This window comes from Saccostrea cucullata, unplaced genomic scaffold (assembly GCF_032062105.1).
Source record: "Saccostrea cucullata isolate Sc308-1 unplaced genomic scaffold, CSIRO_AGI_Scuc_v1 ctg8766, whole genome shotgun sequence".
Taxonomy (NCBI): Eukaryota; Metazoa; Mollusca; class Bivalvia; order Ostreida; family Ostreidae; genus Saccostrea; species Saccostrea cuccullata.
Genome location: NW_026925072.1, coordinates 1 through 25,311, shown reverse-complemented (window position 1 = coordinate 25,311; position 25,311 = coordinate 1). Strand labels below are relative to the sequence as shown.

At 35.0% G+C, this 25,311-nt stretch overlaps 1 protein-coding gene across 1 annotated transcript; it reads right to left on the bottom strand.

The window, feature by feature from the left end:
- Positions 1–3,531: 3,531 nt before the first annotated feature.
- Positions 3,532–10,389, bottom strand: LOC134268000 (death effector domain-containing protein-like). The gene is made up of 4 exons (XM_062750207.1): positions 10,110–10,389; positions 7,010–7,294; positions 5,442–5,696; positions 3,532–4,154 (listed from the first exon to the last, which is right to left on the bottom strand). Exons 1-4 carry the CDS (start codon positions 10,387–10,389, stop codon positions 4,033–4,035), a joined length of 942 nt encoding a protein of 313 aa, XP_062606191.1. The 3' UTR covers positions 3,532–4,032.
- Between the last annotated feature and the right edge of the window lie 14,922 nt (positions 10,390–25,311).

Genomic DNA, 25,311 nt, shown 5'->3' with positions numbered 1-25,311 from the left:
ATTAAAAATCATGCTGAAAATCTGTGACAAGACGTTTGATTGGCCATGATACAAGAAAGTTATTGAATATTTACTCGTGCTTCGCACTCGTCACCGCCCTTCGTCCAAATAACTCAGGATACACCATAATAAATATACAATAACTATTACATGTTGTATGTGTTTCAACTTTATTAAATAAATTTAAGTAAACTTTTCAACTGCACTGTACTGTTAAAATACGCACAGTCCTAGTTTCTTGATTTATCATAATATTAAATAGATGTGTTGGTTCCAGCTTCTTTCATACCCATTATTTCTTTTCATGCCCCCCCCCCCTTCGAAGAAGGCGCGGGGATGACATATTATCACTAAATATTCAATAGATGCGTTGGTTCCAGCTTCTTTCATATCCATTATTTCTTTTCATACCCCCCCCCCCCCTCCCTTGCTGCTGTCTGCCTGTTGGTCCACCATCGGTTTCCGTTCATTTTCTTCGCAGAGGTTGCACATATTGAAATGAAATTTGGTATGCAGATTTAACCTAAGAATATCTAGATCAATTTTTGTTTTGGGTACGATCGTGACATTTTGGACAGAGTTAAGCCCCTTGGACTTACAAGAATTCCAATTATTTGCAGTTCCGTTCCTTTTCTTCGCAGAGCTTGCAAATATCAGAAGAAAATCGGTTTTGGGTACATTCGGGCCATTTTGGACAGAGTTATACCCCTTGGACTTTGAAAAAAATCCTATTATTTGCAGACTCAGTTCATTCTCTTCACAGAGGTTGCACATATTGAAATGAAATTTGGTATTCAGATTTATCATAGGAATATCTAAATTTATTTCTGTTTTGGGTACATTCGGGCCATTTTGAACAGAGTTCTGCCCCTTGGACTTATATTCCAATTGTTTGCAGTTTCCGTTCATTTTCTTCACAGAGGTTGCACATATTGATATGAAATTTGGTATACATATTTATCATCAGAATATCCAGGCCAGGTTCAGTTTGGGGGTACGATCGGGTCAATTTGGATAGAGTTATGCCCTTTGGACATCGATTGATTGAATGAATGTATGTTTAAATTAATGTCCCTCTCGAGATTTTTTGGAGACGCCACCTCTTGCCGGTGGAGAGCTACAATTTTGTCCTGAACGCGGCACTGAGGGCCATTGAGCAGTGAGGGATCTTTTTCGTGCCAGCACCTACTGCAACATGGGACTTCGGTTTGAATGGTATAAATCCGGTCTCCACGTCCCTAAGTGGATTCGAGCCCGCGACGGAAGGATCGACTCTTTACTTCGCGATTCTTGAGCAGACACTTTAACCACTGCGTCACGCGGGCGACTCCTTCGACCTAGAAAATTTCCAATTATTTGCAGTTTCCGTTCATTTTCTTCGCAGGGGGGCCGCACGTATTGAAATGAAGTTTGGTATATACATACAGATTTATCAAAAGAATATCTAGATCAACGTCTGTTTTGGGTACATTCGGGTCATCTTGGACAGAGTTATACCCCTAGGACTTAGAAAAAAATCCAATTATTTGCAGTTTCCGTTCCCTTTAGCTTGCACATATTGATGTGTTTGGTATACAGATTTATCAGAAGAATATCTAGGCCAGATTCTGTTTTGAGTACGATAAAGACATTTTTGAGGGTTGTGCCCCTTGGAGTTGGACTTTGAAAATTTGATTATACGCAGTTTCTGTTCATTTTCTTTTCTTTTCCATACATGCCAACTTTCCCGATTTAGGCGGGATCCTCCCGATTTTACCCTTTCATCCCGCCTTCCCGATCGGGAAAGCAAAATTGCCCTAATTTCCCGATTTGAAAAAAATCTCTAAAATTTCCGATTATAAAAGATTCCCTACCGCTGAATTTTGACAATCGGGATAACAATGTCAAACTTGTTTATTCAATGCACTCAGATAAGTTTCATTGTTCATCTAACAATGTTATTTAGCCACAGGAAATCACTTCACGCTTGAACGCACGCAGTTGTCCAGGTACAAGTACCTTATAGCTTGGGGCAATTAGGGGATTATCTTGTCAGTTTTAAGGGGTATGCAAGGTGAAACACATAGATTAACGTCTTAATTGTTGGTCATTTTATTAAAAACATAAATTAAAGACAATGAATTACTAATCAAACTATAAAATCGGAATCCAAAGAGATCGATTTTTGAAAACGAAAGTAGAAAACTACAAAGCATAACTGCTGATTTTATCAACGTATAATGAAAAATATTGTAAAGTTTGCCAGTTAAAATATTATGAAATTAAGATGAAACAATCAAGTGTATGTCAATAAGAATTTCCTTTCCCTTCCTTCTCCCAAAAGTTATATTTTTTAGATATGTGCATGACTTAAGGAAATACCCACATGGCACCATCAAGCCTGACAAATTTCATGACTGTAAAAAAAATAATTCTCCTTTGGATAGGTGGTATAAATTTCAGTAAATTTAATACCTTATTAGAATTTCTAATTAATTGAAATATAAATAAAAAATTCTCAAAAATGTTTCCAGAAACAGGACTTTACAGTATCAAAACCTCATATATTTTTTAGCCTTTAAAAAAATGATTTAAAAGTTGTACAATTTTCAATTTTTCACTAAATTATGTGTCCTAGCTGGTAGAAAAAAAAATCATGTTTTTAATGAGAGAGGCACTTATTTTAGCAAAAATATTTCAATTTTGGAAAAAAAATCATTTTAAAAAAAATTTTTAAATTAATTTTTTGTGTTAAATTAATCTTTTAGTTGTATTAATAGGCATATGATAAGTGATATCAAATATTATAAATTAAAAAAAGATCATTTCATTATCATTTAATTTCACGACAAAATGTCGCGAATTTAAAGCTTTGAAAATTGTCGTCACGCGCTAAATCCCCCATGGGAATTTTCAAAAGTTGGCATGTATGCTTTTCAGAAGTTCCACATACTGAATAAAAATACGTTTACGAATTTATCTTAAAAATATCTAGGTCAAGTTCTGTTTTGGGTAGGATTGAGTCATTTTTGACAAAGTTATGTTGCTTGATCTTCATAAAAAATACCAATTATTTGGAAGAGGGGGCATGTGTTTTAAAAAACATCTCGTTTATAAAGGGTTGGGAGGTGGAAAAAAATACAGACTGGTTAAAGAATGTGTCTAGAACTAAGGAGTGAAAGGTAGTTGAATGAACGATGCTGGGAAGTGCATAAATTCTCCCTAACAATGCGCAAAAAAAATCTTGCGTTGTAAATTGGAACATTCTTTTTTGTATTACGGGATCTGTAGCTTTATGATCAAAGACTAATATAAAAAACCATGTACGTTTCTGCAGCTAGGTTGTGACAGATGCGCAAAGGAGACATTGAAGATTATGAGTATTTTCAATTTTCCCTTCTAGGTGGGGGGGGGGGTCATAATACGTTTCAATACCTCATGAATTGAGACAAATTTAATTGGAATTTTGGTTACATTACCATTCAACATGATTTTAAATGTTAGATAGGAATACCAGAAAGTACAAAAGGAAAAATAAAATTATTTCCCCTCAACAATTTACTCAGCGTTTCTCTTTCCTTTCAATATAGTTTAGTAAACTTACATTGCATATATGTATATGCTGAATACCATAACTTTGTCTACATAAGTATTTATAAGCTACTGCACGACTCATTTGTTTTATCGAAATTGATAAGCTTGAATTTAAAGCTTGTTTATTTATAAATATTACAAAAACATCATATTATTTCATAAATAATAAGAAAACATGATAAAAACAATGATTATTATAATACATAATGAAAAAAAAAACAATCTTATTTTAGAGCATAGTAATGAATTAAATCCTTTTCTCCTATTGCAAAATATACATTGAATTTCATATACATATACTGTACATCAAAACATTATGCTTTCTTCTACTGACAACTGTGTCTTCCATACATGTAAATGAAAAAAATACATTTAGATGGGAAAAAACATGATTCATGCAACAATCTAAAAAACACAATTATTCCAGTGTTTCCATGTTTTATAATCAATGTTTACATTTTATTGTTGATTTGACCTTTTCATGTTTTCTAAAAGCAGCAACCTTCCAGCTTCATAATCATCTTCATCCACACTGACTAACAGTTTAATGGACTCATTACCAACTGCTTCCTTTAGAGAATCTGTAAAAAGAAAATAAACCAAATTTATTGGGTATGAGTCCTGATTTATGCTTAAACAAGAGGCCCATGGACTTCAATTTTTTCTCCCACTATTCTCCCTTCATACATGTATTCATATGTAAATCTTTGATTGCCCTTTGTGGCCCCATCCTATAACCACAGTAATGATTTGAACAAAATTGATTCTACATTATGTCCAGAGGATTTTTCTGTTTTAAAATGACTAGTCATGACCTTGCTTATCATGATAAGATTTTAAAAATCTTTTCCTAAACAATTTTTTTTAACTCTGGAATTTCCAATGGCCTGTGCTCATGCCCTTTTTAAAGAGGTTCAAGATTTTTTTTAGAGTTAGTTTACAAACAAAATGAGATCAGAAGAGTTCAACTGAGCTTTCTGTCCAGGTGAGCTAATAAAATCTGGTAAAATTTTGAACTCCAATGATTTAAAAAAAAAAAATGCTATAAAAATATATTTTTTTTAAAGTTGTGGCTATATTGTGATCATTTTATTCTACAAAGCTTACAGGGGTGTGCAATTACCATCGCCTGATGCCCGGGGCTACCAATTTTAGAGGTCGGGCTATCTTAAATCTATACTGCGTAAGCCCGTTGGGCTAGTTAATCTGAAACGAAAGTAAACATATATTTACCTCGACTGAATTGAGGTACGAATTAACTTTTCTGTAAAATCATAATCTTTAATTTGTTTTAACATATATGCATTGTGTGTTCCTATCGCCAGTCATCTCAGTGACAATTATAGTCGATATAAATAGGGGGAAGTACCTGACAATTACAAAGCGCAAACCATTATCTGTTTTATTTATTTCAACTTAAATGTTTTTTTTAACCTTTATGTTATACTTATACATGTATTGTTTTCGGTAGTTAATGGGCTAGTGACTGGCACCCTCGGGCTAGTAACTCTGTTACCGCCATTGCCCGACGGGCTAGTAATTTATTTTTGTAATTGCACACCCCTGCAGCTTTCATTCCTAAACTTGTTAACATAAGTACAAAGGGGTGGTAATGATATACAGTGGACCTTCAGATATCCGGACACCAGATATCCGGATGCTTCAGTATCCGGAGGATTTTTCATCGTAACACAATTTTTTAATGTTATTTTGTCTTGTTTAACTGGTAATTCAGATATCCGGATGCTTCACATATGTGGACAAATTAACTGGGAACCAAAGCATCCGGATAAATGAGGCTCCACTGTATATATATATTAATTTCATAACTGATCAAGGTTTGCTTAAATTGGAGGGTCTATACACACCTGTAATGAAAACTCCCTTGAGTGCTTCTAATAAAGATCCATTCAGATAATCTCTCCAGAAAGCATCCAGATATGTCAGTTCAGTAAATTTGATATCACACACAATGGATCCCAGATCCCTGGACTTTAGAATGTTTGTGGCTTGCATGAATTTCTCAAACTGTCTCTCTAGCTGAGTGGGTTTGTTGGAGTTCACGTTTCCTGTGAGTGCTGTCACATGGTCGCTGTATTCAGCCCTCACTCTTAGTCGAATATCTGGGGAAAACATCAAAGCACTAATCAAAGATTGAAATGCATAAATACCAGAAACATGATCAACTCTCAGGTTAACAAAATAAATAATAGCTACACAATTTTTTCAAAAATTTCAGTATTTTCAATCATACAATTTGATACTCACAGAACAAATGTACAGTTACTGTGAACACACAAAAATGTGTAAATGCAAGTGGTGTATCATTTTAAGGTATACCTTTACTCAGATGACTAAAAATTCCACTGATAAGAACGAAAAACTACCTATTGCACATTGTACACCTATGATTCTTGTGTTAAATTTCTATTTCAAATAACTAGGTCAATGACCTTGTTTTCATGCTACGAGACCCTGAGTATTTCTCGGGAAATACCTCAATTTTTCACACTATGACCATATTTTTCTTCACTCGGAAAATATTAGAAGCAACAGAACTCTTTAAATAATAAAACATTATAGCAATGGAACAGAATTGCGCCTTATAAAGAAATGAGCAGAGTTTGGGCCATAAACGTGATAATTATTACAGTCCGAATTTCCTCTGTCATATTTATGTTTTTTTCCTATTTTTAATCAAATATTGCAAAAATCTGACTGATAAGAACTCTAAATTATTTATAGCCTCATGTTACATTTGTTACCCTTATTCTCATGGTATTAATATTATATGGGGTCAATGATCAAATTATTGAGATATGTCGACTGGAGCGATTTTTGTACATCTTTTTGAATTTCTTTATTTCATAGCATTTATTTATTTGAAATAATTCATAAGCTTAAACACATATAAAATTTGCAAAATGATGTCTTAAAATACAAGTAACCTTTACTTTGTAATTAATATTGCAAGAAATAAAAATGCTGACAAAAATGACAAATTAAGAATTTAGTCCAAATTTCCTCTGCATAGCCATACATTGAGTTTTGTTCCTGTATATTTTCGTCAAATACTTACATATTAAATTTTTTAATTGATATTGAGATAAAACTTAGCTTTTTTATCCATTTAGAACAATTTTTGATTTAATATATTATAGTTTATAAAATTTCCTCTCTGATTTCTGAAACCTGAGTAAACGTCATCCTTAAAGTGTGTTTTAGTTCACTTAATAAGTTGCCTTACATGATATTTGATAAAAACAAAAAATATTTTGTAAAAAGTTCAATGGATGAAGTCAATCAAATTAATTTTTTATCAAATATATGAATACTGTGTCCTTGAAATATCCTAGCTTGAAAATAACTTAATAGAATATTCATTATATAATTCATTGTAAAGGAAAGATACATGAAAATTAAGTTTATAGTTTACCACAAGTAACTTTTGTTGTAGTTGTTGTCAGGTCTGCATCACTGTCATCTAGAACAAGAGGTCCAGGACCAAAGGTAGAGGAAGCAGTCCCTGGGCTGGGCGTGGGTTCACTAGCAAACCCAGACCTAGACTTAGCTTTCCTGTGTAGTGACCGCCTTCTGACTTTGAAGTCTTTCTGGTCCGACGGTTCCGCCCCTTTTCGCTTTCTTTCCCTTGGGACGTTAGTTGGTATGTTTGATAATCTGGATGCTTCTTCTAGATATTCATTGACAGGATCTGGACACACTGGAAAAAGGAGAAACCATTGGAAATCTAATTATCTCCACTCATAATTTAGCATTTACAACGGACAATGGGGAGAGATCTGAATGTAAACATGGAGTGAAAATTTGAAGTGAGAAAAGAAGTTGTGAAACTAGTTGAATTTTCATCATTATATTTATAATATATTGATTATTTTTCAGGGGAAAAGGCATATGCAATCTCAAAAAGGTTTGTTTTGATCAACAGTCAAATAGTCAATTCATGTTAATTTGGTATTAATTTTCAGCGCAACCCTTTCTGTATTCTTCAAAATCATTTCAAAGCAGGTCCACTCAGATTTGCTAAATTGCAAGCGTATGGGACATACGTGGTGAGGCTTGTCCCAAGACACAGTTAGATTACTCTAACTAGATATCACAGTAATTCTCAATTCTTCATTTATTCATTATATGAAATTTTGTGCAATTTGTAAATTGTAAGTTCTAGGCAATTCTCTGTTCATCAATATTCATGCTGTTGATTTAAGGATGTACAACACACCTACCCCAAAAAATTCCTGTCGTTTAATTTTCGTTATTTTTATATATTTAGTACATGACTAAATCTACTGCATGTATGCATATTTTGGACAAAATCGTTCGAGTGGTTTTTGGACACGAACTTCCGAAAGTTACCCCCTTTTTGTTGTTTACAAGGAGAGAAAATTTTTAATCAATGAACTACTTAAACCTTGATTTTCGATAAAACCAGATAAGATATCAATGTCAAATTTCATCGGCTTATTTCTTTAACCATTTAACACAAAAACATAGTCATCTTTTTGATATACATATAATCAGAGCAATTTTTAAAGACCTTAAACTGAAAAACTATGAATTTTCTAAGCCTTGAAAATAGCGTATTTTTCAAATTCAACATTTTTTTGTGAAAAAACCTGTCGTTTAATTTTGGTAAAAAACTTTCTTTAGGTAGCTGGTAGTAAAAATAATCTTCATAATTTTTTGTATAATTTTTGTTCGACCAGTTTTGATTTAATAGCGGAAAATTACCCCCTCCCCCTTTCTCAATAAATCACGCCCCCGCGCGTCTTTCAGATGGGGGTCGATCACTTTGTTATATGAATCTACTAATACACATAAAAAAAATTAAATTGGAATATTGCTTTTGCTTCAAAAATATATTAACTTACAAATTTTAAAGTTCTCATATGGAAAGCATATCTAAATATAGATTTTTAGACAATTTTTGAATACCCCTATCACCCCCACCCCTTCCTTTTTTGCGCCGCAGACCATTAGCGTTGGACGAAACGTGGTTTACAGTGCAAATATACTGGTATTTTGTCAAGAATCCCGGAGATATGCATTAGTTTTTAAATTCATGAATGCAGAATAAATATTGACTACTCTTTTTATATGTATCAGGAAAAAAATACTGAAAGATTTTAGTGTTTAGTCCTTATATATACGTATGCGTTATGCATTCCATATCACATGAAACCTGGATACGAATTCTCAAGTTTCCGACTTTCGTTGAACTTGATGTGTTGATTTTTAATTTTATTTCTTTAATTTTATTCATTATAAAAATGGTGTATGTTAACTCTTCTGTGATATAAATGGAATAATTGTAGTTTCTTTCATGTATTTATTTCAAACGAGACAGTATGTGGCCGTGGGGATACATCGACATTTGCATTAAATCATAGATGTACATACACCCCTCATGATATTGTACGCATTTCTTTCAATGTCGTCGCTTCTAAAGTTAAAATGAAAATTCCGTATTCGTCCACATTAACTTCAAAATATCAAACATTAAACTCTTCATCTATTTCAATTTATATCAAATCCCACATTGATTTTTCAAAATCTTATAGGCTACGTTTTGTTTTGATTCAAGGAAATGCGAACAGACATTGTTGACAGAAAGTCGAAGTTACGATTTGCTGCAATAGGATATTCATAAATGCAGATAATTTCAGTACAAATGAACAATTCTTTTCAATTCTATACTTACATTGTGTATATGAGGTCAATAGTATTCAATTGTCGGATTTATCAGGTCTTGCTGTAAATATATCCGATTCTGTGGAAACCGTGAAAAAATAAAGGAAGGAAAATAAACATCTCCTACATTTTCAGAGTTGTTCCTCTTTGATCAGTAAGGGTCTGAGAACAACATCGATTTTACATTGTAAAAAGTATATCGTTTATTTAATTATTGTTGTTTTATTTAATTAAAGAAGAAAAACAATATTTATATCGTGTATGCACAAACTGTAATGAAGACCATTAATCGGAATGTTATATAGCCAATTGTACATAATGAGAATTTCGGCAATGTAAAATAAAATTTTCAGAATAAAAAAAAATGCTGCGCTTTCATCAAAAAATTGTATATGAACATGATTAAGGGATGGTATTTTATATCTTGCTTTTTACGGAGTTTAATCGGGTTAATTTAAAAAATACTTACTGATTGAATACGGTACGCGCAATCACAGACAAGCCCCATATCCCAATTTTCTTTCATGATTGATATACATCGGGATCGTTTTACTCGTCGTTTTGACGTTTTATTTTTGACGTTAAACTTGACGTCACGTCAAACGTTCAATTGAAATCGCAAGAGTTATCTCCCCCAGTGTGTTGTACGTCTTTAATGCTTTATTAAAATTAAATTGTATGTCTGCTAAAAAACTGAACAAAAAAGACTTTAGCATTGAAACATATTAACACATTGAAACATATTAACACAATGTCATTTTAAATTCGTTAATTACAGAGCTAAAGTAAACAATTAAATATCCCTTTGAAACAGAGGATACATATACCTGGTTTACGTTTCCTTAAAGTGACATACTGCAATAAATCATGTCTTGAAATCATCCTCAGCAAATCAACAACGTATTTGAAGTTCGTTTCATCTACTCTGTTCATTTTTTCCAGTCCAAGCAAAAATTCCACCCCGTCCTTCACCCGACCTATAATTCTCTGAGGCATAATACCGTTGTAGAGATATTTCAAAATGTTAATGTCCTTTTGAGTCATTCTACTGCCCACAATTGTGAACATTTCGTGTAATGTATAACAGCCTCTCAGATCATCGGCCATCTTGATTTTCAGAATCAGTGATTAACTCGTTCGTGTCATTATTCGCACAAACATAATGGTTGGCGATGGATTGGCGAGGTACTCCAAGGTGCCGGGACCTATTAATTACACACTTTTTTTTATTTAACGGTATAAACTCTTTATTTTAAAAGTATATCTATTATGCATATAAAATGATTTTGTGGATACCTTATTCAGGGATGCTTGACTTTTCTATAGGTGATGAAATCGTTATCATGTGACATATGTGGTAACTAAAAAAACTGTTTAAAAACTCTTTCTTTAAACAAATCAACATGTGTTAAAGGTCTTAATCTGTTGAAATTTCAAGGTCAAATTTCAAAAGTCAATGTTACGGGCGTAAGTTTCGGAGATCAAGTCTTCCATGTTCAATCTTTCGGTATTCCCATGGGTACTAATTGTGCCCAATTACAAAACCTATATATTTTTTAATATGAAACAGAATTAATTCAAATCCTGTATTTTTAAAGAAGAAGTCACTTGCTGGGGCCTTCAATTCAACGTTTAGATATATCGACGACGCTTTATACAATTGCATTGTATCAATTGACTCCTCCGTTGATTCGATATATACCTTTTAAATAAAAGATACGGTAACCCTGATTTTAAAAAAGACGTTCATTGTAAATTAACATCAAAACTTGCAATGTTGATAAAACGTGACTTCAACTTTGTTATTGTGAACTTCCCATATTTGTAGTAAATTATCATTATCATCTGCATAACAACGGAGTCTATGTCTTCCAATATGATTAAAAACGCAAGCGCATACTCTACGAAGAACAATATCTACAACGAGACAATATTTCAATAGCCTCGTTTGTAATTTATATTTCGCAAATTCTGTGGTCGTCATATTGTCAAGGTTTATCTTTATAAAGTAGGTCAAACTCTAAAGTCAAAGGGTGAAAGTTGTTGTTGTCCAATTCTTTTTCCAAAGTTGAGGATCATCAAATTAACTATGTTTTACAAAAAAGTGAAAATTAAACATTGGATGTGTTTGAACACACGCTACGAATTTTTCATTGCGGTCACTGTAGAATTCGGCATGTTGGGAATAGACCTGAAAATGAGATTTTTTTCAGAATAGTCAAATTACGTCACTAAAATGATTGCCAGTATTTTGGTATTTTGTATGACCTCCCCGCGAGGCCCGGCAGCGCAGATCCATGCTGCCCATCAGCCGTCCAAGGCTTGCCATTCCTCCTGCAATGCTGTCTGAAGCTCCCGTCGATTTTCGGGAAGTGTAAGACGAACTGAAATGCGTTGCTAAAGAATGTTACAGGCATGTTCAATTAACTTCAGGTCTAGAAAACGTTTTGGCGGGTTCATACGCTAAGTTGGTTCACTTTCCATGTACTCGTTTACGATTTGGACTCTATGAGGTCGAGGATTATCGTCCATTAAGATGAAATCCTCCCATGCAATATGTCTAACATTAGGATGAAGAATATCACTTCAGTATTTTCAACCTGTCAGGTTGCCTTCAATAATGTGCAGATCAGTTTTGCAGTCAATACTTATGCCTGCCCAAATCATCACAAAACCTCTATTTACTCTGTATTTCTCAGAAACGACACACTCGGCATATCTTTCCCTATATGCAATCCAAACAAGTCTTCTGTCATCATGGAAGTCAAAACAAAATCGGGACTCGTCTGAGAAGTGAACAGAACACCAATGATGTTATTGCCAATTTTTGTGTTCTGTTGCTCACTGTAGTCGATTTCTGTGGCACTCTAATTTTAATACAGGACGTACGTACGGCTGGTCGGCAATCCTTGAGATTTGCTTCCTGGAGTCTGTTTCAAACGGTTTGAGTAGAAATCTGTCTGTTCGTTGCTCTCTGATGCCCAGTATTAAGAGCACTTTGGAAGCGGTGCGTCTCAGCAAAATTGGCCAAAAAGAACGATCCTCACGGACTGCCGTACACTTTGGACGTCCCGATTTTAGCCTTTTTGACATGGAGTGTTTTTCCACACTCATATGCCTCCTCATAGCGTCTTATCGCCAGTTCTGGCCAAATATACTGAAATTTTCTTATGTTCACTAAAAGAAAACCCTCTGATTAGGGCTGTCACGGTTCCAAAATTTTTCGGGTCGGGTCGGTTCTGATTTTTTTAGGTTCGGTTTCGGGTTTCTCGGGTCGGGTAGGTAATGAAGAAAAGCTCATGATTTGTATTATTTCCACATTTAATCTTAGAAATTGAACATTATAACTAGTTTAAAGTAGCCTCCTGACGAGACAATAATTGTACCAAATTATTTAAATCACCTTTCAGGGTTTCAGATTGAAATAATTTTTAAGTAACTATAGGACATCTGGCATATTTACCAGAAAAGTTATAGGCCATTCTGTCCTAAACTTCCTAAAATTATAGGCCAATAGAAAAGTTAAACAAGCTCAGATTTCTGTCCGACTTTTACAAAATAGTCATTTTATTACATAAAATATTCAAATATGAATATTAATTTTCCTTTTAATAAGGTGGAAATATTATTTTGCTTTCTTTTAAACAAAACTAATATATTGAAACAGAATGGGAATTGTTTTTTTTTTTAATTCCATTCAATGGGTATTTAACTTATATTAGTCCCACCTTTTATTACTTGTACATGTATTTATTTCTTGGGAATATAATTTTTAAGAAAAGTAATACAAAAATTAGACTTGTATCTCTAATGATATTCAATGTATAATCACGTTTAAAGATTACATAGAATAATTTTTTTCCCTTAGTAAAACTTTGCAACATTGTCCGTTTCCTGCTATTAGTCCGACCCCATATTTAATCATGGCGGTAAAAAAACAACATGGCATGGATTCCTTCGATGTTTTAAACATTCATCACTACTCTTATGCTCCTTGCAGTTGGGTTTGGAAATAAAATTATAGAGTATTTTGTCAAGATCTATTTATACCAAAATGTCATTGGCTGATTGAATCGGCAGTTGCAGAAAGTAGAGAAAAACAATCGGATCTGAAGGGGGGAAAATTATACGACTGGCCCTTACATACAGAAGATAATCGGCCATTCTGTCCGTTCAATGTCAAACTTATAGGCCAACATGGCAGGTAAATTTATTTTTTTCCTGCCATTTTGAAATTTTATTGGCAAATGGCCGACGCCAATCTGAAATCCTGTCTTTTCATGACAATGTACTAACAAATCTCTCGTTTTTGACGCCATTTTTATAGTAAAATCTTCTCTATTATACATATCGGACCCGAACCGAATTCCGGAAGAACGGAACCGTACACTTAACAACCGAAGTAATTGTTCCGCGTTCCGGTCATTTAATATACTAGTACAGCCCTACCTCTGATACTTCTATATTGCTTCCATTGATCCACTTACTTTTTTAACGCCACGTATTTTCTTGACCAATATGTCCCAAAACTCATTACACACGTGTGACCTAAGGTAGGATTCTTCTCCCACAAAACTGTAGTTCTTGTATTTAAAAATTAATGAAATTTTCACAGAATCATGAAGGCAATGTTACTAAGTGATGGTATTAGTTTGATTAGTTTTGACCGTTTTATATTTGAGTCAAGGTCAGGTCAAGGTCATAACCTTTTCCCTGATCATAAAAAATAAAATAAACGGCATCCAATCATGAGATACGAGGGCCGTTCAAAAATTACGCGGACTTGTTGCACAGAAAAATATTTGACGACATAATCGGGCAAAATTTCACAAATAATATAAAAGAATCTTCACTTATATGGTCTTCAAAATTTCATATCAAAATGTTGTAAATTGGTATTAATTTTGAGTGATTTTTCAGGACATACCATTAAGTCACGGCGCAGCAAAATCTTCGACGTCACAAGCACTATAAAAAATATGTGATTGAGCTTTCATTTTCTCAACATTTTCCCTTGAGTACCTGTATAGTTTGAGTTACCTTATCTACTCAACATCAAAACACCATTTCTTGTCAAGCTTAAAATCTATTAAACAAGTAAAGATTTTTTTTTTTTTTTTAAACCAAAAACTACTTATGAGATATAGTGTGATATTGGTGACTCTCAATCATGTTCTTTACAGTCCGGATAAAGTTAATTTTTCGTCTATAATCTTCTTCCCGTCCTCCCGTATAGCCCTTTTACAGAGGTCTAACTGTCTAAAATTTCAATTTGCTATTTGTGGGCGAATGTCACGAGTAGCCTAGTTTACTACATGTTTTATTATGCATATTTTGGTTCTATGTTGCCGATATCTCGAGCATTACACATATTTTAACAAAAGTGTGGCGCGCCGTCAATTCAGGAGACGTCATTTTTCACAGTCGTTTTCACGGGAATCGCATCAGAGAAAAATCACTATATTTCTGTTAGTACTTCAAATATTACGTCCGAAATCTAAATACATAATAATAGAACAATTTAAAGGTAAATTTGAGAAAATTGTTGAAAAATATAGCGAATTTTAGAAAATCAATGAGTTAAATTTTTGAATCCGCATGATTTTGCTTCAATTTTTTTGTCGTGCGCCGTACCTCTCCATCAACGATATCAACATACCGATAATTTTAGTAGAATATTTTTAAAATACAGAAATTTTGCCAAAAATTTATTGGAATCTTTAAGATACATATTTCTGTGAAATTTTATAACTATATGACGTCTGTAAGAGTAAATAATAGCACAGTCCGCGTAATTTTTGAACGGCCCTCGTAGATTTTTCTATTTCAAAAGATTAAATGTTTTTCTTTTTGCATAAAAAGATATTACCATATAGGGTCTATAAGATGATATTACCAAATTGACACAAATAGTTTAACAAACATGGATTTTGGCTAATCCGAATTTTCTCTGTTTTTCTGAAATTTTTAGGATATTTAAGTCATTTTTATATACGCCCTATATTTATCTTTTTCTTATTTTCACATATAGTAAAGCAGTCATACAGAGATACAAAATGATACAAAAACAAAAAGTTTTGACCGTTTAGTAAGAGAGTAAAACTACTTTCTATGGATTTTTGGCTCATATCTGTACTTCAAGTCGAAACTTTTAAAAGCAAACATAATTGTAGTTTGTTTGCAAATTCATATTTATTTGATATATTTTAAAACTTTAGTTCCTTATTATTAACTTAGCTAACATTTGAAAAATTCTTCTAGTCTTTGATTGTGTAAAAATTATAACTAAGTTTTTAGTTCTATAATAATTTTGAGAGGCCGAAAAGAAGATATTTTCATACGCCACCATTCCGCCAAAAATATAGTCCCTGCTAGTTTTCAAACACAATTGACCATTTCTATTTAAAGTTGTACTATTGTGACGAGGAAAGAAAAAATGGTCTTTTAAATCTCTTTTACCTAAATATATAAGAAATATAAGCAATTATACATTGAATATTTCCTCTACTCAGAAACCAGAGAAGAATCCTACCTTAAGTATCGAATCGTGTTAATTGACATGTTTTTAAAACTACTTAAGCCTTGTTGTCACACTAATTCATGGGCATACATGTTAACTCTCCCGATTTAGGCGGGAGTCTACCGCTTTTTCACTCCATCTCCCGCCTACCGATTTAATTCAGAAATCTACCGCTTTTCGACAAAACTGCGTCTAAAATATTTTTGGTTCGCTGGGTATGAAATATTATTCTTGTGTAAAAATATTATCCCTAATTTATTTTGCCCAGTATATACACTAAATCAAAAGTTAAGGGCAAGGTTAACGTATTTTTCCGGACCAACAGACAGACTGACAGAGAAACAAGACAAATTCAAGATACACGTACTTGATTGAATATTTACTTATCTGTACAGTAGATTCTAGTCTTAACCGCGAGGATACGTAGAAAATTTATGCTTGTTTTTATTTTCATTAGGAGATAAGGATTGAAAGTAGTTCTGTCTAACAGTGCCTGGATTGAACATAGAAGAATGAAGCCCGGCATGTTGTCTTTTTTGGTTGGATTTTGTTTGTCAGTGAACGGCGAATTAACAATTGAGGAAATAAGAAAAACAATGCAAGAGTTCATAGATGAAAAGTGTAAAGACCATGTGTATGGCACGCCAAATTCACAAAAATGAGATAATCATGGTTTCACAATCGATAAACTAGGTTTATCGGTTGTAAACTATAGTTTACAAACCGTAAACTATAGTTAACAACGTTAATCTATATTTCACATCTGTAAACCACAGTTAACGCGATAATCTATGTTTCACAACCGTAAACTATATACTTAACACCGAAAACAATCATTTGCGATTGCAAAACATAGATTATCTGATAAATACAGTTTCACGATTTGTAAACTATAGTTTACAAATCGTTAACTATAGTTAACGATCTGATAAATATAGTTTCATAATTTGTGAAACTATGATTAACAACTCTTAACTATAGTTTACGATTGAAAACTATAGTTGACAAACGTGAATCTATGTTTGTCAACAAAATCTATTGTTAACGCTTTATTACAGACAGATAAACTTAAATTAACATTCGTAAACTATAGTTAACAACCGTTAAATATAGTTTTACGGATGAAAACTATACTTAACGAATCGTTAACTATAGTTAACGGTTTGTACACTATAGTTTACAGTCGATAAACCTAGTTTATCAATTGTGAAACTATGATTATCTCGTTTTTGTGAATTTGGCGTGCCATACATGTGGAAGAAGTTCGTTTTCTTCGGGAAGAAGTAATTTCTCTTCGACGTTCACAAATTCATTTGGAGACAGAGCAATATGATAGGGTGTCCAAAATAAAGAAACTGTCAAACGAAAACGTACAGTTAAAGAAGTCGTTAAAGCAGCTTCGCAAGGACAATGTACGCATCAAGAACCCATACAAAGATAAACTGGCTGAAAAAGACGATGGTGAACAGCATGAATTAAAAGATGCGATGAGGACTAATTATAGTGAATACATAAATATTGAATTTATTTGGAAAGAAATGTCATTTTGCCATTTTATGCCCCCGTTTATGAAGATTGGGTTTATATTATAGTTTTTGGCCTACCTGTGCGTTATATATATCTTTATCTTTTTGCTAAAACATTTAACCTTGCCCATAATTTTTGATTGAATGGAGCTATAGATAGCTGTCGAAAGACCTTTCTTGGGATGTTTGGCCTCTTGATCTTGCAGTATGATCCTGCTTGTGCAGAAACCAGTCCGGAACCTTAATTGTCAATAACTTTTGAACGGAAGGTGCTATAGGGCAAAGCACCATTACCTTACAAACCATTTAATTTAATTTTGAACATTTGGTGTTTTCTTTTTTAATTTCACATGTGTTCTTCTTTTGACAAAATCTTACTGTGGGTTTAATTATTTTGGGGGCATCCATGTTTCATCTTGTTTGTTCTTGTAATGATCTTTATGTACCTTCTCTTGTGATCGATGATGTTGACTGATTTAAAAGGTTAATTTTTACTCTAAGGATGGATTCTTGTAAGTTCCGGTATTCTGACCACTTCAATAGCTTTCTCTGCTTCTTTGGCGCACAATATAGCCAATCCCTACGACAACGAAATATTCGTCTTTGACAGACTGATCACAAATTCTGGCAATGCCTACAACAAGAACAATGGAATGTTTACCGCGCCAATCAAAGGTATCTACGCCTTCTTCTCCTCTGTACTCACACTTCCAGGAAAAAGTTTGGAGGCGCAAATCGTGAAGAATGGAAATGCTTTCTGCAATCTGTACGCTGGCAACACAAACTTTTTTGGCCCTGGATTCAACATGGCCATCATTGAACTGGAAGTTGGAGACGCAGTTTGGGTAAAAATTCATGACAAATATCATGATACGGGCATCACCCTCGACGGTGCTTGGACCACATTTTCTGGAATTTTGTTGAACGAAACTGAATAAAAGTCAAAGGCACGATCGATTTATGTGTATATTATTCTTAAATTTAGCATTTACTCAAGGTAAAGCCTACTTCTGCTTGGTTAATTATAACTTAATTTAGTATTAATCAACATGAAGGCAAATGAATATTAGTGGGAATTATCATTTGATTAAATATGCTAGTGGCTTTACGTGGTGCCAGCTTTAGGTTGCGATGCGACCGTGCTTTAATGCAAACATGAGCATATTGCTCTACATAAAAGTATCACGTAAACCTAAATCGTGATCCCCACAGAAAGTCTAAGCTTCATCAGCGGACAACGTTTGGATAAATGCATATAGATGTGATTCGTCCATATGCATATAAGATACCGAAAATTTACACCAATAGCTTGAACGTTAATCTGTTCCAGGCTTTTTCAATATTCCCCTTCTGAAACAAAGTCTTTCTGAACAGGTGGTTGTGTGAACTCTTCGCGAGGTTGCTTATTGTGGACAAAATAAAATGCTGCTTGCAGATCAAGAACTTTCTAGAATTACTAGATATTTTTATTTTCGTGAGTATTTATCACGATCTGGCTATTTAACGTCAGATCGCGAAAATAGCTATTCGCGAATGGACGGTCGATCAAGAGAATTGACATGAATTTCATCACCATAAAAATAAGAGCGAGTAATTTTATTTTGCGATTGATGATTCTTGCGAAATAATGCAATAATTTCTTCGCATATAATTAGGAATCTAAAGTATCTGAACACCTCACTACACTTGTAGTGATTATGGGTATTTATTTCGTGTTTTCAAGCGTTTGCAACCCTCTGCTCACTCATATAATATATATGTTGTCTTTACGCTTACGATTTTCAAAACAACTATATATTTTACTAGAAAAGCAAAATAAAGGCTTAGCTTTCTGATTCAAAGTGGACAAAAAAGTAGAAACTACATTTATTCCATTTGACTCTCTTAGAGTGTCAATGAACATTAAGAACAGTATAATATATTTCCTATGTTTCGAGAGTGTAAGTGCAATGAATACCAATTTTAAATCATATACACTGTATCATATTGCATAACATCTTCTTGACATGAAGCCAATAAATAATAAAAATAAATCATGCACGTTTGAGTTAGCTAGCCTATGAACTATTGAATGAAATTGGCCAGGGCTGCCACGGATTAACTTGATTCAAGACCCCTTGCATTGCGAAGATGGCCGGTACTAGTCAAGGGCAATAGCAATTACTCAGTATTTATTTTGAAGATGATCAAGGACAGGTTACTATACTCAACAAAAAAAGAAACGCATATTGTTTTACTCGTCAAAGAAATTTTTAAAATGTACATGGAACAACTATCTTTTATATCATTATATACCTGTGACCTATTTAAAGGACAACATGGGGTTTTAAAACCCAAGTGTTGAATTATCTCCCTTGATTAAACGTGTTTATGAAAGTAGTGTTTTTCATGATTTCTTTTAAATCGGATGTCTATTTTCGTTGATATTTTGGATTTAGAGAAACTATTAACACTCCTATTAAACCCATATTTAAGATTTGATTGGAGTGTAGATGCTGCAATGCCACGCCGAAACAAAGATGAACACAACCAGGCTAACGATGATACTAAATAGAGCTACGCAAGAGGAAGTTGCAACTGCATTTGGAATACATTAATGGACTTTGCAGCCGTTTAACTAACGTCGGAAGACCAAGAATTGGCAGATCGCAGGTAACCACACCCAGACAGGACCGTCAGACCCCTCCCCCCTTTCAGCACCTCACGCGATTCAGAACTGCTGTAAAAACTGCTGCTGCAATTGCTGGATGAAAAAATCAGCATAAAAGTGCATAAATTGTTCGCAAGACAATGAGAGGAGCTGGTATTCGTGCACGACATCCATACATTGGAAATCCACCAGCGCTTAGACGTCGCAAAGGACTTATGGGCTGTTTTAGACGGAATGCCCCTAGAATTTGGAGGCGTCGACAATGACATAAACTTCACTTTTCTACTCGCAACACAGGAAATGTTTGATTTTTATAAAAAAAAAAAACAACCTAAAATCACTTATAAATAATTAAGGATTCAACTGAAAACTTAGATTATCATGTTTAATCTCAATATGCGTTTCTTTTTTTGTTCAGTATAGTATTCATTTTCTTCTTCACTGAAAATGCTTTTAGAGAAGCCAAAAAATATCTTTTACTTTTGTGTATAGGGTGGGTAGGGGGGATCTTCCACAAGAGATGATGAGCATCTGATTGGTAGATGCTATTTCGTGTGGAAACTGCATTCGGCTGTTGAGATCTGCGTGCATTTCCCAGTCACTGGCGGTCCCCAACAGTCCACCCCCTTCCACTCCCCTAGAACGACTCTGTTCACCAGCTTTTCCAAAGTTTACGAACTTCAAGCCTTCATTGGTCTTCCGAGGCTTCTTCCTTGCGTTCTCCACCACATCTGCAATAACAGATACATGTAGAACTTCGTCGTGTCTCCATATGTATTTTCCATCTGTTAAAGCTGCTGAACACGAAGACAGCATATGTTCCAGGTTGGCTGGTCTATGTTGCCCCATGTTGTCAGATTGGTTTGGGTTGGCAATACGTCATAAACTGACTTAAGCTGAAACTGCAGTCTCTGGGGCTCTGTTACCCAAATCTCGTTCGATCCAAGATTCTTTTGTCGGGCAACTTTCCAGATTCCCTGCTTCGTCATACCAGCTGCCTTCACCATTCTTGTGTGCACTTCCATTTTGCGCACTTTTTTCTGCGCGTGTTGCCTTTTCTCCACGTCCGATGATGTACCCCATTTTGTCGTTGGTATTATTCGTACTTCCTATTTGCCTACTGCCACACTTCCAACAATGTCGGCTTATCTCAGGCGTGACTCTGCCTCTTGCACTGTATTCTTTGCAGACCACTTTCTGACAGTCTTGATGTTCACTCTTGCCTCCCGTACCTTTATCATTACTGTCGCGTAACATCAGAAACTGCCTGACCTTGGTGACCCTGAATTCCTCAACGATTGACGCCAGTGGTATTTGCAGCTTTGTTCCTGTGCTGTATAAAGTATAAACCAATGCTGCTAAAGCTTCTGGAAACCGCGAGCCATCATCTAAGATACGCACTGATCCGTCTCTCCATTGATTCAACTGATGTCACTGGTACATCATACACAAGTAGAGACCAAAGAATTCGTGGAGGTATGCCGTGCTGGTATATCAATGTATTTTTCCTGTTAAGGCACTTTTGTCTATGGTGTTCATCCACTTCTCAAGTTGATTACTGCTGTCGCTAAAATTTTGTTTATCACTCAGTGAATCATCAAATACCTTTTCCAGGCACTTGACCGGTTTTTCTGAGACTGATAGGATCATCTCATCTCCAACCCTGAACTTCTCTCCTGTGACTTTCCCTTTTTCAATACGAGGCTCCTAGACTCAGAGTCTGTTGGCTTGGCTTTGATCTTAATACGGACCCAACTGATGATATCCTCTATGATCTGTCTCCTTCAAGGTCCATTTTACCTCTATGATGGTCTTTCTGCTCATTGTCATATCGTCCATGAACGCTCGGACAGGGGGCTGTCTCAAGCCTGCCTTCATCCATTGACCTCTGCTCATCTTCTCCACCGACTTCACTGTCAAATTTATGGCTGCAGAGAAGAGGATTACTGATAGTGTGCAGTCTGTGACAATCCCAACTTCTAGGCGCTGCCATGATGTTATGAAGCCTTGGGTAGTGAACTGTAATTGAAGCCTGTCAAAGTAACTCTTGAGTAGCGTCCGTATCCTGTCTGGTTTATGTAGCGCTGTAGGGTATGTTGTACTAACTTATGTGGCATGGAACCATAAGCATTGGCTAGATTCAACCATATGCTGCCAGTTCTCCTTTATCCCTTTAGCTATCTGTATAATCTCTGTTAGAACACTTGTATGCTCTACACACCCCGAGACTCCTGGGACTCCTCCTTTTAGCACAGCTATGTCTATGTACTTGTTAGCCAGTATATATGTTGTCATCCTCTTGGCCAAAATGACCATGCAGGAAAACTTTCCCTTCGATGTTCAACAGGGAAATAGTACGGAACTGCTTAAGTGACTTTGAGTTTCCTCCTTTGCAATGAAGCATTCCTCAGCTTGATGCCAGCTGTCAGCTAACTGCCCCTTCCTCCACACAACTCTCAGATGTTTCAATAAACGTTGGGTTAATCTAGGACAGTTCTTGTAAACTTTGTATGCATGGGATCCTGTTTGATCCTGGTGATGAAGCTGCTCTAGCCTTCCTGATGACATCTTTGACTTCTCGCTGTTTTGATTTCGTTTCATCGAACAAATGGTCTGGCTTGTCAGGCTGCATCAGCTTTTCAAAGTCTATTAGATCTTCGTCTCTCTTTGGATCACTGTGCATATCCTTCAAATATTGTTTTACTTCCTCTTTTCCTGCTGTTAGCTTTCCTGATCCTTTGCTGCCTAAAAGTCTTGATGTAAATTGGAATGGGTTGGCTGTAAATCGTGCTCTTGCTCGCTCCTTCCTTCTCGATCCTTCTGCTTCTTTCTGTGCTTCTTGTGATCTTTAACTTCTCTCTAATGTGAGTTCAGCCAAAGTAGGTCATTCGATCCCCCTCCTCTGATGTTCCAAATCGTCTTGCCAGCTGTCGCAGTTCATGCCTCAGTTTGTTCATCTCTCTTTGTCTTCTGTTCTTATTCACTACTCCTCTTGATGGCTGCTTTTCCTCCTTTCCAAATCTGTCCAATCCTATGTTGTGCATTATCGTATGCCATTGATGTGTAACTTAGGATTGTATCTTCATCATTGTCAAATCTCTCACATTCTTCCTTATTTCTGCTGCATGGCTGGCCATACACTTGATCTTTGCTTTCCTCTCTCATTCAACCTGCTGCCTTCTGGGCTCACGTGTCTGCCCTTCTGGTGTTATCACTTCTCCTTGACTGCCACCACCCTCCTCGTTGACTGGCGTTTGGAAGCTGTGCATGATTAGATTCCAGGAGCATCTCCTCCTCCGTCTCACCAGGTTGCCCTGTGCATGCGTTGTGTCGCTGATCATAGGAGCGCATCCCATCTTTCCCGTGTGTGTTTTCACCCCCCGCCCCCGCTCATTCTTTAAGGAGTCCCCGCTCATTCTTCTTTCCACGACTACATGATATAAGGAAAGAAAATTAATATTCTATTCTTCATACTCTCTTTCATGCCTTTTTATGAAGATGAATAAATATGGCATATAGAACATTATAATGATTATTTAGCTAAAATTCGCCGGAATATTCCGCTGATTTCAGAGTGAAACCCTGCATGTTACGTGTAGGCCGGTACTGGTAGCATCGAGGCCGGGATTGTGAAAGTACTTATACGGAGGGAAGTAAAACGGGAAACTTTATCTAACAAGCAGAAATTTAGGACAGAGTACGTTTGCACAACATGGACTTCTTTAAATAATCAGTACTTCAAAATATTATCCGTAAAAAAAGGCTGTATCTATAATATAGGCCTGTATGTTACTTGAGCATCTCTCTCCCTCTCTCTGTGTGTGTGTCTCTCTAGCTGTATGTCTTTCTCTATATTTTTCTCTCTCTTTGCAAAAATAAAGGGGTGTTCCAAACCCCGCCCCCTTTTGGATCTGTTTATGACCCGGGATCTCTGTGATCCCTGTAATATATCAGTGTAGACTGGCAGTTCCTGACAGGCAAGCCAGTCTAATATCAGTGATCCTGGAGTCTCCACATTGAGTTGAAATATTAAAAAAAATATCTTCAAAGCGTAAAATTTGGCATCATTATTGATAATATAATTATGTTAAGATTAAATAATTAAAAAAAATGTTTCCTTTCGATCTATGTTCAATCAATATTGCTGGAATGCATCAATGCGGTCGTTTTTCACATTTTGAACATTCCCGCTGCATTCGTTATCAGATTGACGATCAAAGATCGGCAATGTTCGGAAAATAAATAATCATCAATGTTTAAAAATTGAAATATAAAAACCATCCAGGTTCTTATATTTGGGTGTTTAACATGGAATATAGTATTTTTGTTGGATAATTAATCTATGTTTTAACTCGACATAAATAAAATATCGATTTACGGAAGTTAATTGCCGAGAATTATTATTCAAAATGGCGGAAAATGCTTCGGGGCTCTAATGAAGGAGCAGGTAAATAATTACCATTTTTACATATTCATAATTCCACAAGTTTAGCATAATAGTTCGTATAAAATTATTGTGTTTTGTTTCATTGTTTAGTTCTCACAAGAAGAGAGTAAACTGTTGATTAATATAGAAGAAGGGCTCCTACCAAAGAAAAATCCATAGCGTCATATTCTTCGTGCACTGACCGATTTTTGACTAGGGGTCGGACAGAATTCGCACGGTAAGACTTTTGCATATGTATCAATTTATGGTAAACAAAATGTCAATAATAATGACAATTAGCAAGGATTTTCAGTTTTCGGTTTCTTTCCTAATGTCGGTCATGGACAATACAGGGTTTGTCATTTTTAAATCAATGGAATTTTTTCCCCGAAAACTAAAACTTGCAGTCAAAATGGCCTCCGAATCTGACCCAGATTTTTTTTTTTTATTCTCAACAACACGGGTAACGTGCCGGCGCGCTATGCAATGAATATTAATGAGAATATTGTGGTAACAACGAACATGAAATTTTTGAATTAAGGTACTTAAGGCCCCTAAATATAAAATAGCAAGATGGGTGACTCTGGAGGTAGAAAACCCTTTATTTATTTAAAAACCCATAACTTTAATTTTAAAATCACTTATCATCCAACGTTATAAATCTTTTTGATGTTCAAGTATACTTGAAGATTGTCTGAGGAAATAATGTTCAAGGCTGCATTAAAAGCATCACTTTGAAATAAATAGATTAACATGAATCAGGAAAGAATAAAAACATAATTAAAACAAAATGTAACTGAATGATTATCTTTATTTTTCTTCCCTACAGAAAAAAACACCATAACATTGCATGACCATTTGCTCAGGCTGTTGTCACATCAATGAGTCAAAAAATTCTTATTTTTAT